The 17,797-nt window shown below is 45.2% G+C and overlaps 1 protein-coding gene across 3 annotated transcripts in view; it reads left to right on the top strand.

Moving 5' to 3' along the window:
• The window catches only part of LOC119164322 (spondin-1), a 180,873-nt gene that overhangs the window by 153,088 nt on the left and 9,988 nt on the right, over window positions 1–17,797 (top strand). For all 3 annotated transcript variants that reach the window (XM_037416491.2, XM_075871391.1, XM_075871392.1), the window contains exons 7-11: window positions 621–878; window positions 2,881–3,103; window positions 11,579–11,744; window positions 15,402–15,588; window positions 16,207–16,408. In XM_037416491.2, coding sequence (XP_037272388.2) covers window positions 621–878; window positions 2,881–3,103; window positions 11,579–11,744; window positions 15,402–15,588; window positions 16,207–16,408 — 1,036 coding nt within the window. The remainder of the gene's footprint in view (window positions 1–620; window positions 879–2,880; window positions 3,104–11,578; window positions 11,745–15,401; window positions 15,589–16,206; window positions 16,409–17,797) is intronic.

Here is a 17,797-nt window from a genome sequence, read left to right as displayed (position 1 = left end):
CCCCCCCCCCCCCCCCCCCTCTAGAATCGAGAAGCTCACCTACCCCCAGGTAGAAAATTCCGCCTACACCTCTGACCAAGCGACGACTTGAAGTGAGGACGTCCTCGTGTGACGCCTCGTTATATAAAATCGCAGCGATGTTGCTATGATGTATTAATGACGTCACGCGCGAGCTCGAAAAACGCGCAGGAAGAATATGACCTTGGCCACGCCCTATTGAAGTTCCCAGAATGCGACAGATTTTGGCAGGGTCTGTCAGCGCGTACACAGTTTCTACTCGGTATAGACGAAATAGAGTGTCACCAGAGGGAAGCATAGATTCAACGTATGAAGATTCAGAATATTTCATGGTGCAGATAACGCCAAAGTGCACAAGGTGGCAGAATAAGATCCGTGGCTTCAAGGGTGGAGCCTTTTGCCATAACATTTTAAAACGACAGTTTGACTACCCTAATAATAGACCTGTTATGGTGAAATTGACGACATTAGAGTTCTGAAAGTGCAGTTTATTATTCTTAACCGGTACATTGTTCCACTCTACTGTCTAGTGAATAAAACACAAACGTCTTTCTCGAGCTAGTTCCTCATGACATTCTCTTCACAACGTCCACACCACGCAGTCGGGCAAGATCAGGACCATCGTGAAGGCCCGTGGTCTGTGGTACCCGAACGTGAACGGCAAGACGTTCGCCGTGTTCCGCGTGGACAAGAAGCACCACGTGATGTCCGTGCTGTCCATGCTGGGCCCGAGCCCGGACTGGATCGTGGGCGTCAGCTCGCTCGAGCTATGCCTCAAGAACTGCTCCTGGATTACCGAGAAGACCATGAACCTCTACCCGTGGGACGCAGGGACCAGCGAGGGCGTCACATACGTCATTGTGAGTATGCGGGCTCAGCTTCTCCAATGGTTGCGTACCTCCGTTACTGTAATCGTGACCAAACGCCGAAAGTTACTTCTTCTTTCGCGTTGTTTTGTGAAGTAGCGAAACCATACCGACATGCTCACTTCCAGAGCCACATCCATGAGATGCGTTACACATGAGTAGATCTGGTGGTTGCTTTGCATTTTTAGGGGCGAAGCTCCTTAGGGCGTGGGCTGTGCGTCCCCTGTAGCCTGTATGTAGCCACCTCTAGTTTAGTTCTTGCAGTGTTCACTAGATGGCGGTACCGTCCGCTGTATGTAGCCACCTCTAGTTTAGTTCTTGCAGTGTTCACTAGATGGCGGTACCGTCTCCTGTATGTAGCCACCTCTCGTTTAGTTCTTGTAGTGTTTACTAGATGGTGGTACTTGTAGCTGATGATGAAAAGATGCAAGATGTTATAAACTAGAAAGCGGTACTTGTAGTTGATGAAAGACGCGAGATCTTATAAAATAGGAATGATGTCACATATGGCGCGTGTCATTGGTTGAAGGCAATCGTTTGATTTAGTGCGGAGAATATGCAGCCATCAAACTCTTTGACTCTGGAATCGTCCTCATGACCATGTACCTCGCACCCAACCTGTCGACCGGGGACATCAAGACATTCATAGACACTGCGTTACGAAATTATGAGAACAAATACAAGAATGGACCATTTGTACTACTTGGAGACTTTAACGTGGCTATCATAGACAATAATTGGCTTATCCAACATATGGCTTCTAGATATGCACTCAGACGTATATCGTTTGACCATATGAAACCTACCACGATCCGAGGAACATACATAGACCTAGTATTTGCAAATTGCCCACTGCAACCCATACAGGAACCGCTTTCCCTTCATTTCACAGACCATAAAGCCGTCATAATGAAAGGACATCGCAAGCCATCCATCGTCTAAGAACAAATAAAAGTTGATTTGTGTATATACACACACAGCGTTTCTCACGTCTTTACATGATGATCGACTGGGCGAATTACACGGAAGATTCACAGTTTACCGATGAATCCCTCCGGAGCTTCGCCAATTCATCATCATTCACCCCGTGAATATGCCGTAATTTTTTAGATTGCTCACTTCCGTGTAGTTAGCAGCATCATATTTATACGAGACACACAGGTCATGGGAACCATCGAGGGTTTCACGTACGCCATTGTGAATATATGGGCACGGCCTCTTCATCGTGGCATACCCCGTTACCGTATTGGTAGCCACAAAATAGCTCTAAAACGAATAGACAGTAAAAAAAAAAAAAGCTGGTCTAAGCGCTGAAACTTGATCGTGTCTTCATTTCAGTGAAGTGATACCCTGCACACGTCATAAGGATCAGTGAGGGCATCACGTACAGAATCGCGAGTATACGGGGATGATCTCTCCATTGTTGCATGTGCATGTTATCGTGAAATACCTTGCACTTCGTATGATCCCGTGGTTTCTAGCCTCACTTGTGATTGCTTATTTACATATAGGTTAGCAATATCATGGCTACACAATACGAATAGGTCACAGCACTGGCTTCGCATGTGTGCTCAAGGGCGTCCTCTTCCTTGTACGTCTAACTCCATTACCATGAGACGCCCCACTATTGAGTAGATCAGGAGGTTTCTGTGCCCACTTGTGATTGCCCAGTTCCATTTGCTAAGCGTTGTCGAAAACAGGGATGGTGTCCCATGTGTCAAAGTAGATGTGCAAGTATGCAGTGTCTTTGTTCAGTACAACGCAGTGTCGCAAGCACCGTACAAAGTCCTGCGGTGGGCGTTAGAACTCGCGTACTTCGTTTCCGGAATGCTATTGCGGGCTTAAGCCTGGTCAGTGGTGTCTGCACTCCTTTCTCATTGGCTGGCATATTTATGAACTGTGTAAATGATTCTTGTGAAGTGCCGGGACCAGACAGGGCACCACGCATGTCGTTGTTAGGGCATGGTAAAGCTACCCTTCCGACGACGCCTTCCAGGGTCAGCGCGAAGCCACATCGCCCCAGCAGCGGATCCAGAAGATCACGTCAAGCCACCCGCACCACCCGGACTCGCCTTTTTACGACCCCACAGGGGCCCCCATGAAGCCTGTGGCCCGCCTGACGGTCACGAGGCAACGCATATACGAGAAGTCCTGCGACGAGGACGTCGAGCCCAACACGCCAGTGCCGCTGGAGACGCCCTCTCCCGTCGACTCGAGGCGTGAGTGTCTACCCTGCACCGTGTTTTACACCTTTAGCTGGTTATGAATGATGTTTTAAATATTATAAATGATGGAAAGAAAGTGCCCTGGATTGGAGAACAAAGAGCAGTAGCTGGTACCCTAGTAGATAATAATTGAAAAATTGCATCCAGCCCTTCTCTGCGATTATTGTCAAAACAGCGTATCATGATACCCCTTTTCGTCAGGCTGTTGCCTTTCTTATGTATCACTAGTTCTTATCATGTCTTGCTAACGCTCACGTCGGGCGGTGGTTTTTTCCGCTAGAGCGCGAGCAGTCTTGGCCATTCTAGAATTTGTAAGAGCGAACTCTCGAAGAAGGGACAGCCTCCTTTATGGTTTACCGAGCTCCCTAATGACCTGCTTCTATCAAAACGCTAGGTTCCAACATGCCTTCCGCCAAGCCTCACCTTCCCATCCCGCAGTGCATCTCTCCTTGATTAATCCCTCCCACCGAGCCTCGCCCTCTATGCCTTCGGTGATGCGCCGCCATGCCCTTTCCGTTAAGCCTCTACCGGCACTGCGCAGCCCTCCCTTTTCTTACCGAGACTCACAGTCTCCCCACCGCAAAGCTGTACCCCAAAGCCAATGAAGGGTCGATTAAGAACAACTACACTATTACAAAAAGAACTTGGTGGATTACATTATCAGGAGGGCAGATGATGGTTAATTAGAACATCGCATTCGGCACCACAAGATGGGAAATTAGATAAATTAGAAAGAAGGAAAGGCACGGAGGTTAACCAGTTCAGGACAGTCGGTTCGCTACCCTGCATGTAAGAAAGGGATTCGGGAAATTGAAAGAAGGAGAGGGAAGATGGCGAAGGAAGACAGCACTTAACATAACACACATATTTATCTTTCTAATTTTCTGTTTTGACTCTCCGCTTCCCCTTATATTACTGTGCCGTAGTCTCTACAAGGCTGCAGAAATTAGGACCGTTTTTCTTTTGCTTTTAACCACCTCCATATAACCAAGCAATCAGTCGCAGTTCATCAGTCTGAAGTGGAAAGCGCTGACGGGCCAAGTGCATGGTGGAGCGGAGACAAAAAAAAAAACAGAATCAGCTCGCACAAGAAAGAGAAACTGGAGATATCTGGGAGAGGCAGTTGCCCTGCTTTGGACGTTGAACGAGCTGACGATAATGATGATGATAATTACATGGCAATGCTTCGAGGCTAATGAAAAAAATTTTGGAAAATGCACTGACTCAAAAGCTTCGATGTTAGTTACCCGTTATTTGGTTTCCTCGCCTCCACATCAAGGAATGAATGGGGAGCACAAGGAACAGAAAACGTGAGTGAGATGGCTCCAAAGCGCGTTGCGGCATAACCACAGTCTGGTGCTTTCCACGGAATACATCCTCCCTTTTGACTCATCTTATCAACCACGGTAGCCTCTCGTTATCACCTCCCCCCCCCCCAACAACTCTACACACCCACTTTTGCCCTCTTCTCTTTATTTGTTTAGATTAGAAGAGAGTGTATAAAGCACATACGCTCAAGCGCTAAGAAAATCACTTGCAGCTTTGAAAAAGACAATGCCACTTGTTGAGAAGCCGCTCCAGCACCAACACCCAGTTTTCAAATTTCTCATCCCAAACTTCCATCTTCCATTCCTGCCTCTTATTAAGGCGAGAAGGCTTTTAATATGCCCTTCCTCGCGGCATCCTCCTGACCCCCCGTCTGTCTGTGCCCTGGAACGGTGTCAGCTGTGGACTCTCCTCCTTCCACTCACTCAGCAAAGACGTGATGGCGCAGCGGCGCATAGCAACAGTTGCGCCGCCACAGCTGCGGCCTATCGCCCTTACACTCTCTCAGCAGTCACGTGGTTGCTTAGAGAGAGCAAAAAAACAAGAAAAAATGAAAGAGAACTTCTGCATCTTAAGACAGATGATCGGTCTAGTTGATGATTGGGAACCAACATATTTGCACAGCGCAAGTCTACGAGTAGTTGTGACGTAACTACTCGCGGTGCTCTTTCTGTCCTTGTCTCTTCTTCTGTAGTTACGTCGCAACTACTCGTAGTCTTGCGCTGTGCAAATATGTTGACTCTGCATCTTCCCACAGGGGGAACTCGTGTAAATGTCTCGCAGAAAAGAGGGGGAGGGGGTATCGCGTGAACGTCGCGTAATTACGTATGGTTTGGGAATCGTTCATTGTTATTTCGTTTTTATTATTATTTATTGAATGAAGAAGTGTTGCCTTCAACGAGTGGTGAGATGCTGATGTGCGATCCAGTGCCTACATATACGGGGTGGCCATAAATGGTTGTGCAGCTCGAGCAGTTCGTTTTAACTAGTAGATGCTGTCTGTGTCGGCCTTTCGAGGCGAGAGAGGGGGAGAGGGGCGAGCAAACAGTTGGCACGAGACGCGAGCATGCGCAGTGGGAATGTGCACATCACCGCCGACGCGCGAAGCGTGAGGTAGCGCGAATAAGAAATGCTCCGCATTTGGAAATAAAAAAAATAAAGAGAATAACGTGGCACAGTCGAGTGGCCATAGGCTTCCGCGGAACTCAGTTTAAAATTTACAGTGTCCTTAAAATTTTGGAGCCAGGTAGGTAGTGCTCCAAGCAATGCAGGCATATCCAATGACTTTCTCGCTTGATGAGCTGTGAGACCACGCTTCTAAGGTATCTGCTTATTTAAAAGGGTGGTTATCCCATTTCTTAAGGTTCACAGGACAGAGGGGCATTATAGAATTCAGTCTGGGAACGAGCGAGTGGCGTAAAATGATCTGTGGCGCTCTACGTTTTGCTAGTAATAGCCGCAATAACCACGGATAATGAAGCCAGGTGTACTGTTATATAAGTTAATTAGTTCTTTCTTATTCAGATATTAAAAAAAATAAGTGACAGGCAAATAAAGCGTACGAAATGGTGCATTTCCTGCTGCAGAGAGACACAGTCAGAACCACAGTCCTAGCAGTTTTGTTACAGTGACAATTTTCTTCGTTAATTATGTACCTGATATAGCTCTGGGAGGCTCAATTGGCACCGTTCACGCCATTCATTTCTAATCCCATATATGAGGTAATAAGAGGCTGTGGTGTCCGCCTGTTGTTTATGCAGTGCAGCTGTTGCAGTAAAAGTTTGTACCACGTACCGTCTTAGACGTGACTTTCACTTTCTGCGGTTCAAGTAGTAAGGCTGATTCAATTTCTAATTCTTGCAGACTGATGTTCCCTCATTACCTAGCCATGAAGACACCAACATTACCTCTGCCTGCTGGGTTTTACTTATATTATTGTAGACATAGACGTAATATATTGAATTTATTATAAAAAACATATGTGTATCCAGCCTAACTGTTTGAATACCTATTTAACTGAAAATAAGTTTTAAAATTTAGTGTCGCAAAATACACTTCAGTTTGTGATGTCAAAATGGCATGTCGTTTCTAATATTTAGGTAAATAAGTGGTAGTTTAGTTATTTTTTTGCAAAGACTGACTATAAGTGTTCAAAAACACAAAATGGAAGATAAAAGGTAAAGATAACATTAAAACGCCTCCAAGCTTGTGATGGTAGGTTGACAAGCTGTCGTTAAGGCATGGTTCAATATTACTGCGAGCGATAACGCATTCAATCGTTTCAGCCGACCAAACGCAATCGCTGTGAAAAAACAAGGTAGGCGTGTCAAATTAAACAACAAAAGAAAAGAACTGTCTGGCACCTATCAGCACTGCTAGTATAATCAACCCGTTCTTTTCAACAGGAGCGAAAGAAAATTTTTCTGGCTTTATTGAATAGAGTGCTGCAGTTTGAATGTTTCTTGAAGAGAATCCATTCCAGTAACGCGAAGCGTTCAACCAGGTATTCTAACCGATGTATAATGTCCTCCGTACAAAAGAGAAAGAAAACTTCCTAAAAGCTAACACTTGACTCAATATAAGTTTCCTCGTAGTGTAAGTCTCAGAGACACACTGCCTGGAACACTTTAGCTTCATTTTTGGATATAGTTGTTCCGTTTAGCAGTGTGAACGCGGCGCAAGACATCAAAAAATGTTTCAGTATAAATGTTCTTTTAGATACGCCTTCACTATTGAAGATAGTATTCGATCTGAAAACAAAATAACACGTAGTCCTAACAACTAGAAAAAAACGAGACTATCGAGCTGGAGACTTGAGGGGTTAAAGAAAAAAACAAGAGAATGCGTTGTCAACGCTAGCCCTATTATGAACCGTTGTAAAAGTGATCACCGCATCAATCATATCGATCCATTTCGGTGGGCTGTGTCCTAATATAGCGGCAGAAAGCATTATCAGTGTTCTTTGTATTTTGATAATGACGTTCTTCTTTTTGTGCTCTTTCAAGCAACGTTGGAAAATATATCCGGTAAGGAAGAAGCAGCGAATGTATGGTCATTCTATTTTTAGTGCTATGCATTTCTGTTTACCATGCTGTGCTGCATGTCTGTGTTTTTTCCCTGCCTCTTGCTTCTTAAAGTTCATGCAAACTTTGGCTACCAACTGCGCAATCTGGAGAGCTTGGCCGATAAAGCTCATATTGGGCATGACGAACCACCACGCTTCCGATTGGGCCGTCGGGAACCTGTCAGCGTTTTGTTGGAAGGAACTACTGCCGCGAGCATTGGAAGGCTTGCGAAGGCTATCGAGAAGTTTTGCGAATGGAAAGACACGTGACATAAACCAATATGTGTCGCTCGGGGTTTTCTGTACTTTGTATTTATTTTTGAGGAGGGGAAGGTGGAGGTTAAAATATAGAAGGGGAGGTACAATTCTTCGACCACGGGAAAAGTGTGGATACTAGAATTTTTTGAAAATCAAAACTACTGACCGTTGTTTGTCAATACGAGCATCTTTTGAACTCATAGTAAATATATTAGCATGTCAAGTACACTGAATATGGCCCGCAATTAATGGAATATAGTAAGACAACGTTAATTTCCTCACGGATGGCATATACACGCCAAGCTTAAGATTCTGCGATTGTATGCGCTTCATTCTGTGGCCTAATTGATTCGTATTGTTCAACTCAGTCTCAGTGTTTACCATTAGCGAACGCCCAGAAATGGCGTTCACTGGTAAAGTCGCAAGACCACAAACTATTACGAAAAGAAACATAGCCGAAACGAGTGGACGACGCAGCAGGTCTTACTATCACATACTGAGAACTGGCTTTGGCATGTGAGTAAGCTGCATTCGAAAGCACTAACGAAATATCGTTCACGTTAACCCAGGCTAGCCATTAAACCCGCACCTTGTTCTTCTACGCATGCAAATTTTATGCAGTAGATCGAAACAAAACAACGATCGATAAATTGTCGCGAGAAACAATTGCTACGTATTCCAACTTAGTTATAAAAGTCCAAGGCAGCGAAGCGAAAGAGATATACTCTATCTTACTTCAATATTTATTAACATAGTCTGCTCGTAGGGCCAAAAGAAAAGGAAACATTGAAGCAATCTGAATTAGGCTTAGCCTATATACCACGTGTTCCTCGTTCACAGAAAGCTGACGTTCTCATTACAATATACAAGGCAGCTTGTCTCCAGGCTACCGCAACAAAGAGGGGATTATAGTGAGCGGGGCGGGCCAGAACACGGCTGTCGCCTCAGGTGGGACAAGTCCCCTTAATCCCCACATCCCTGTTAATCCCCTGGATGATTGCTTCCACTCAGGCGCCTGCAACCCCAAATCTGAATACGTTCAACGGAGTTGAACGCGTGCATTAATCAGTTTTTCTACTGTTCTTTATCCTCATCTAAGGTACACTGTGGCACATACCTGATCTATATGCCTCAAGGGCTGATTAATGCGCGCGCATAAATTTCGCGCTTAAGGCCAAGGAACATAGACACGATGTATTTGCGCTGTGTGAGAAAGCTTTCATCGCGAAGCTTCTGCAAGCACGTACGTGCACCTGCTGGCGTTAATGGATTAGCTTCGATGGTCCGGAAAATGGCAGCGTAAGTGGTGACCTATTTCTAATTTTCTTTCTCGCTTTCTCGCTCCGCACTTTAGAATTACTTTGTCGAACATGTTTTAATCTCATCGGAACTACACTTTATGAACGCGGTTATTATAAATTAGGGCTTCTCACGAAGCTTTTCCAACACTGTAGCCGCTCAACGAGGATTCTGTGATTCGCACCATACGACATCGCGTCGACTGCTTTTTTTCCTGTTGGGTATTTGTTTAGCGATGCTCCCGTGTGGCCTAACACACTGACGTGGTAGGCAACATGTGTCGCGCAAAATTCGCTTGTGCCTTGCTAAGCGTCTGATAGAGCATGCACTGTTCCTGTATTTGGAAAAAATAACATATTCGTTCAAGTGTTTCAATGAGCAGATGCGGACAAATCGCATTTGTTGTTGTTATTATTATTAATAATAGTATTAGGATAAATATTGTTATTGATGTTATTGTGGCTCTTGTTGCGGTTGTTTTCGTAATTCTTGTGTGATAGTAATGTCACAAGCGGCATGGCCAGCAATTCTTTAACCGGGGTGGGTAGAGGGTGGTAGTTCAACCACCTTTTTTGTATGTTCGGGCGTGTGTCAGAGTAAATACCTGTGTATATACAAATGCGAAATATGACAATGTCAGAGCAGGGGTTGAACGGCACTTATTCGCGTCAAGAACGTGTAATTATCAGAGCTGCCATCATAATTATCATTATCGTTTTATGTTCTGCGAGGAAGGACTTGGTTTGCGAACTGGAGAGTTTACTTTTCTGTTGATGATCATGACAATTGTGGTGGTGGTGGTGATAATGATTATGATGACAATGATGTAGTGTGGTCAAGCCGAGCCGTTTGCATTTGGCAAGCAAATCTAATACGCTCGGTTCCATCAACTGGCGCTAAACACATAACGGGCTTCACATATGCACACACGTGCACAGCAGCATTAAGGCGAGAGCCTTTAATGGCTCATGCTCGCGGCGTTCAACCATCCGTTCATCCGTGCCGTGGAACGGTGCCAGCTTCGGCCTCTTCCCATCTCACTCTATCAGGAATCCTGCGATTGCACAGCAGCGCATATCAACGGTTGCGCCGCAACAGTTGTGACCTCTCCTCCTCATACTCTCACAGCGATCACGTGATGGCACAGCGGTGCCTGCGGCAGTGCTCCTTCGTCGAATGGCCACATGCTTTCGCCGAACACACTTCGTAATTGACAGCGTTCTTCAAGTTTTAGTCCGTACGTAGCTTCGACTGTGCAAACAACCTTGCTGGTGAACTAAACCTTTTGCTCCGGGCACTTGAAAGGCGAAGTGAAACGTGACGATTATGACAATGAGCATCATTATCTTCGGCATTATTGCGGCATAACAACATAAAAAATATAGGACAGTGAAGCACGAACGACACAAAGGTGTATCCTGTGTGCTTGGCTAGAATGTTCTTCGCGCTGTTATGCCGTAATGTTCAAGAAGAAGTCAGCCCACTGAAAACCGTTGAGCATAGAATTTTCTATTAATACATCAGAGGGGAATGTGGTGCTAGTGTCTATGGGAGCCACAACGCTTTCCGGTTAAGCAGCATGGTATTTAGGGGTAATACGTGAGTTGGTCGAGCTTTCGTTCTTTCGGCTTTGCTGCTATGTTACCAGACGAGGTTCAGCAAACATTCCGCAGTTACACATCACCTTGACCTTTTTAGACTCGCCAATCAAGATAAGCTCACTGAGTTCCCAAGTATTCGTTCTTTTATCTAAAACGAGAGCCACAACGCCCTAATATACATGACCGCTAGTGGCTTTGGAAACCGCAAGCACGAACATAGGCAAATCTAAGTACTGCCCATTATTCCCACGGTGGCTGTACAAGTGAAGCGCCTGAGTTCCCTCCAGTAAACTTCGTGTGGAACTTAACGCCCTAGAGCACTGCGCGCGCTCTTTATTCTTTATTCTTTATTCAGGAATACCCTGCTTTGCCCAAAGGCGTGTAAGCGGGAGGGTTACAGCTTTGAAAAAAACAAGTCTTCGTTATGACAGCACACTTGGTCACAAGACACTTGATTCCACTCTTGTACAGTACGAACAAAAAAAGAATTAGCATAAAGGTTCGTTCTAGTCCGGTATTCTTGAATCTTATGGTCATGATCAGACCTTCTAGACAGATAATGCGGTGGTTTAAGGTAAGTGTCTTTATTGATGCCAGTCTTCTTATGGTAAATCTAAAACAACAATTCCAAACGCAGTTTTCTTCTGCGAGAGGAGAGCGCTTCCTATCCCAGCTCGTTTTTCGTTTCAGTACAGCTGTCACCTCGCTTATACCGACTGAGAACGAACCTTGCCGAACGTTGTCTACAAAAGCAGCTTGCTGGTGTGCACCCTGTTGGCAAGCCATTTTGTCAACTGGCAGACTGATTCTGTGTGTGTGTGAAGCGACTCTGATGTAAGCTGTATAAGCATGTCCTACTCAACCAAGTCACCAATGTAGTCCGTGTGTTTATTCTCTTGCGTCGTTATGGCGGTCGTGCAGCCGAGTGCGCCGTCACCGAGTGGTCCAGCTTCGGACCGTGCAGCGTGACGTGTGGACAGGGCACCAGGACGCGGACGCGCAACTTCATCATGCGTGACAAGGCGTTCATGTTCAACTGCAAGACTCAGCTGGTGGACCGGGAGGTCTGCGAAGTGGACTGTGCCGGGTGAGCAGAGAAGCGTGGCGCTGGTACCAGGGCACCACTTCGTTCCGCGAACGTCTACTAAACGTGTGAATGTCATGTCACACCGTGTGTCCCAGCTAGCGATCAATAACGCTTTCGTTTGGGCTAGTTGTATACTGGGAGCATAATGCATGGCTGCCCAAAATGACAAGGACAAAGACTTACCGATATAGGGGTACTGAAACAAACTTTCGGGGCTGAGATAGCCTGCAGGATGAATTCTCGTGAACGTGTGTTTATAAAAAAATGTTTAACAATTTTGAGTACTCGGTACTCAACTCTGGGAGAGCAGTTAGCCGTCCCTCGCTGACGTGCGCATATCATCTAACAGATCTGGACAGCAAATGACAAATTTTAGCCGCAAAATACCGCAAACACAGACTAAAGAAGGACACCACAACAAGGACAGGTGGCCTGTTCATGTCGTTGTGTCTTTCTATACTCTGTGTTTGTGTTATTTCGCGGCTAAATTAGGTCATTAAGAAAGTACCAACTATAGGCCAACAAACAGTATTGAACAGCAAATACAGCTCGGAACGTGAGTTATACGAATATGAAAATTCGTGTGCCCGATTGAACGCTATATAACGCATCTCACAACATCGACATCATACGAAGTGACCTGAAGGTGACTCGTAAATGTCCTCCCCGTTCCCAATGACCACGATCAGCTAAATTATGACGTCATAGTTGCCGCTGCACTTCTAGCGTGCTTGCGTGAGAAATATACTATTCAAGAAAGTCTTTGCTACGAGGTAACGATGGTCACGACATCGCTGTGCACATCCCGCGTGCGAAAGAACGCGAGCAAGGGATGAGGGCAGCGCTAGAGTTTGAAAGTGACCATAACGTTTCGTATGCTGAGGGGACATTAGTGGCGCACGGTGGCGTGCCGTTCTCCAAGCTCTAGCCAACCGAAACTTCGACTGGTTGGTACTAAACATACTACTTAATGTTCTGTCACGCACTGAAGCAAGCGATGTACCACGTTGTAACCTATAGATCTTCAGGAACATAGTGCAGCAAAAAACCGCCCTTCCAAAATTTATGTGCCAGTAGCCATTTATTAATGCCTTAATGACTGTTGTGGAGAATTTCTTAGAGCAATAATACATTATTTTATTGTTGTTCACGCCAATATAGTAAAATTGCAGCAGTTATTTGCTTTGTAAACTTATTTTTTTATTTGCCGGTTGTACATTTTGGTGGGATGCAGACTTGCATAATCGTAGTAGATGTCAACGTCAGGTATTTTATGGGAAGAACAGAACAGCATGTAAATACAACGGTATATGCATTGCGCTCAATATAAAGATTACACAACGTGACTGCACGCCAGCACGCACAGGGTATCAGCTCTTCAGAATAGTATCGGTCACGAAGCAAGCTGTTCTAACAGGAATAAGTTGCTTAAAGCAGACATTTTTTTCGCATCAGCAATGTATTTTATTCACAAGCCATTTCTCAGGAGCTTGACACCGCAGCAACACAATTATTCAAAAGGTGTCGTGTACAGAGCGCAGTGACGAATAGCGTTCTTGGCAACTTGGTGACATGATGTTCTCAAACTCTTACCACACTAATCACTAGCTCTCGCTGATCTTCTGTCAACACATTCCACAAGAGCGTATAGAATGTTGCTAGCTTCATCCATATAAGTCAGCTGCGACTAAACCGAGCAGTTGATATATACAAAGAATAAAAATTAGATTTCCATTGAACAATGAAGCATCCGCGCTAATAATCCATTTTATTTATTTATTTTTACTTGATGCAGCCCAATCTGGGCTGTCGCAGGAGTGGATTTTCTCTGCATCAGAAAACAAACAGGAAAGGCAATGCAATAAAAGTGAAAGACAAAGAACACAGAAAAGAAAAAGACAAACAAATAAAGATGAAGCTCCAAATAGACAAAGCGCTAATTTATTCATTCAAGAAATCTTTTGAAGGCAATGATCTAGAGGACCTAGACGATATCTTTAATTTTTCTATAGTGCGCAAAAAAGCTGAGTTTGTATAGGTTGGCACGTGGATTAAGTGATGTCAGGTTCAGGTTACCGCTATTCATTGCGTGTTTCAATTTATCGACAGACACATATTTGTTAGTTGATGTGTAGCGTGTAGTATCAACAAGAATATTCACCAGCTTTAGGCATTCCTGGTTGCGTCGCTCGGACAGGGTTTGTAGACTTAACGTAGCAAGGTGCTACGTTAACGTAGCAAGATGGGAGGCGGAAATGTTGTAGGCCCGTGTGCTCAGATTTGGGTGCACGTTAAAGAACACCAGGTGGTCGAAATTTCCGGAGCCCTTGACTACGGCGTCTCTCATAATCATGTGGTGGTTTTGGAACGTTAAACCACACATATCAATCAACGTATCTAGGTGAGAATAAGGTGAGAAATTCCAGTCGTAACGGCGGAAAACGAAACGGATGTTTTTTTTTTTAAGTATTCTAGCGTGCTGACTTGGGATATTTTATGAAGGTACCAAACGCGGCAGGCGTATTCGAGGAAAGGATGGATCAGCCATTTATATGCCAGAAATTTTGTTTCGCATGGAGCATCTTTTTAGCACAATTTGAACTGGCCAGTTTCTTCGAAACTTTATTTCAAGTGTAATCGATATACTTAGACCAAGACCTGATCATCTTTGACCTACAATTCAAGAATCATGTCTTATGCCAGTCTTTTCTTCCTTCGTTCAGCACACCTTCAGTTTTGCGCGAAAAAAGTCGAGCATGTTCAGCCGACCAGCCCTTCGGAAAGACCTTTCTAGTTCAGAGCAGTTTGTTGTAGATAAACTTATCTTCAAGCCGCTCTTTGAACATGGCCCCTGACATCCGCGTTAGCCTATGGTTGAATTTCGGAAGACTATGACACGACGACCTCGAAGGTGGATGCACATACACCTGCACCATGCAGCACGCACGCACTCTAAAATGACGTCACGAGCCAGACAGATTGTGACCCCGCCCCAAAAAATCGTGATCGAAAACATGAGCAGGACTGTGTCAGTAGTCCCAATGGTCATCTGCTGCCACGTTTCGGTTATGTTACCGGGATCTCTACTGCAATATTCAGTTGTACCCGACTATGTTACTGCTCGATAAGGGCTGTGTTCCAATACTCGCCGTAGACGGCCTAATAGACAGCTAAATGGATGGCGGCCATCGAAAGTCCCATTCCAATTCTCACGTAGCCGGCAAAATAGACAGCTCCTACAAGATCGCATCGTAGACAAATACGATGCAGGCTACTTAGCTGCCTAAACAAGCAGGCGGCTCAGCGAATCACTCAGATATGCTCAGAAAGATCAAATCTCGCCGGTATGGTCGTCAGCACACAAGCTGACGCTTCTCCAGACGCTCAATGTGAGTAACGTTTATTTTGTTTTTGATTTCAACACGGAAAAAAAGTCAGAAAATACAACTGTTACGTTTGTTTATTTTAGCTTTTCCTTCTCGACGCGAGGTGGCGAATCGTCGCGTAAAAGCCATCTAAATGTGTTTCCTTTCTCGGACGGCATGCGCTCGATGCTGTCTCCTAAGCAGTTTTCGTAGACTGTCTACGTGCTGTCTGTAAGAATTGGAACACAGCCGGGGTGTTCTCTGATGCGACCACGTGACGTCACTCACACAGGGGCGTGAGCTGCGAGACGACGCCGTGGAGTGAGTGGAGCGAATGCAGCGTCACCTGCGGCAAAGGCGTGCGCATCCGTCAGCGAAAGTACAAGCAGCACATGGCCAGGAAGCGCTGCACGCTCGATCTCATGGAGAAGGAGATGTGCGTCGGTGACATGCCCACCTGCAAGGACGCCCCCGAAGTGGTGCGTGCTATCTCTTCACTCGTTGCCGGTAGTTTCCATACAACTATTCCATACAACGGTAATAAAAATGTTCGCGTTCCTATAAACATTGGGGTGTTTCCATACAACTATTCCGTTATGGAGACTTCGAGTTTTTTCCCACTTGTTACGAAACAGCATAAAGTTACTCCATGAAAAAAGTGCATGTGTTGACGCACATGAATCATGACAGAATAAGAAGGAAAGGGCAATGTTTGTAAGTCGGTACAATTGAGAAGGACTTTCCGGGACACCTTTTTCAAGTCATGCGTGTACACTATATGCAGCCTTAGACCCACTAATGATTTGCTTGTAAGTCAGTGCTTAGTCCGTATCTGTCATGTTGTCCTGTGGTTCGCGCTCCTTCTGTCATTTGCTGTGGACGTGTACCAACTCACCCAAACAGTCACTTTAATGGTAGCGTTTCCTTTCTTATTTCCAACTACACTAGAGAAAAAGAAACGAAATTGGGACACGTTAGATCTTACGTGACAGGTAGTTCGAGGTTAAGATGGCCGATGCCTGGTTATCCACGCAGTGGACGTGTAACGGCCGTCAACTGAATTTCTGTCGTCTGTTTCCCTGAAACTTTTTTCGCAGTTGGACCCGAACTGCGCGGTGACTCAGTGGGCGGAGTGGTCTCCGTGCACGGCCACCTGCGGCAAGGGAATCAAGATTCGAACCCGGGCCTACCTGAACGCCATGGCGGCGGCCATGGCCATGTGCAACGTGGAGCAGATTCAGAAGGCCCCCTGCATGGCCGAGAACACTGACTGCAAGATCGACAGCCAGGAGGCGCACGGTGCGTATAGTACTACTGGGAACACTTTAAATATGCAAATCGCTGACTTGATGCTCTGTGCGCGGAAGCGGATTAGATATTTAAAGCAGGGAAAGCGCTAGAGAAAGAAAAAAAGACAAGATGTTAAGATAGAATAAAATAATAAAAAATGAGGCCCAGTCTTTTGTATATTGGGCGAGGACGTGCTTAGATAACCTCTAATTGCATGGTTTCAAGACACAGCTGCAGTTTCTCATGCAGACCGATACTGTATAAATACGTGGAAAAAAGTTTCATCTCACGACTCTATAGCGTCGACGAAGTGCCTGGAACTATATAGTTGTCTATAAGTGTACTGTAAAGACCTCTGGCGCTACGGCCTCCGTGGCACCTTGTGCCGCTTTCTTGCAACACGAAAATCAGCAAATTTTCAGTAGTTCCACCTCACAAATTTAACCTTTTCGGCTCTATTATTCGAATCACGATTCGCGAAGTTCACAATGATCTAGTCTTTAATCCCGAGCAAACGTGAAAACACAACAATAAACGAATCCACAAGTGCCTCCCAAGTCGGCAGCGCGAATATTAGGCACATCCTTGTACTACGTATCATCCCATGATGGCTGAATGATCGCAGCGCCAGAGTTCCCTGTACAGTTTATTTTGCGAAACCATACACCTACAACAACTATGGCCTAAGGTCCCTAGGTAAAATAACCTGTTTTATCTAGGGATTTTGTGATGTCCGTGAGCTGTTTTCTGTGGGCCGAGTCGAATCTGGCAATTGCAGTTGCACGAAAGCTTAGTCCTCGATATTTTGTCGTGGTTGCTCAGAGGAAGCGCTGTCGCCGAGATATTTTGAGCACTATAGGTGCCTGAAGTATGGCGCAAAGAGCGTGTTTTCGGCGATTTAAGTAATGAAAAGCCTAGACTTGGAGATGTCTGGCTGTTACTAATGCAAAGCGATTGTTGGAATGAGCTCTTGGACACCACCTGTTACCGCATTTAAGATGGGCTCGACAGTTGTCACTCTGATGAGTCGTTGCGTATGCACGAAGGAGACACAGTACAGCTCAATAGCACATGCAATGCGTAGCACCTTTTTTTTTGTTGTTGTTGTTCAACCTGGGGGGGTGATCAATCTTCATCGCCCAATTCATGCCCCAATTTTCATGCTGTTCTAATTTTAAAGGACCTACACCATATATTTGCATGTATATAAATACTCGAATGAAAGGTACATGATATCTTCATTATTCCTCTTCGTAACGACGGTACGAAATATTTCTTTTTAACACTGTTTATTACCTTAACCTTAACTGTTCATGCGTACTAGTATTCTAATGTGCTATTTCATTATATCACCAGCTACATAGTTACGGCCAAGTTTCTCTCAATCTGTCAAGGGCA

This window comes from Rhipicephalus microplus, chromosome 8, assembly GCF_043290135.1.
Source record: "Rhipicephalus microplus isolate Deutch F79 chromosome 8, USDA_Rmic, whole genome shotgun sequence".
Lineage (NCBI taxonomy): Eukaryota > Metazoa > Arthropoda > Arachnida > Ixodida > Ixodidae > Rhipicephalus > Rhipicephalus microplus.
The sequence above is the reverse complement of the archived record's forward strand: the minus strand, read 5'-3'. Positions and strand labels throughout refer to the sequence as shown.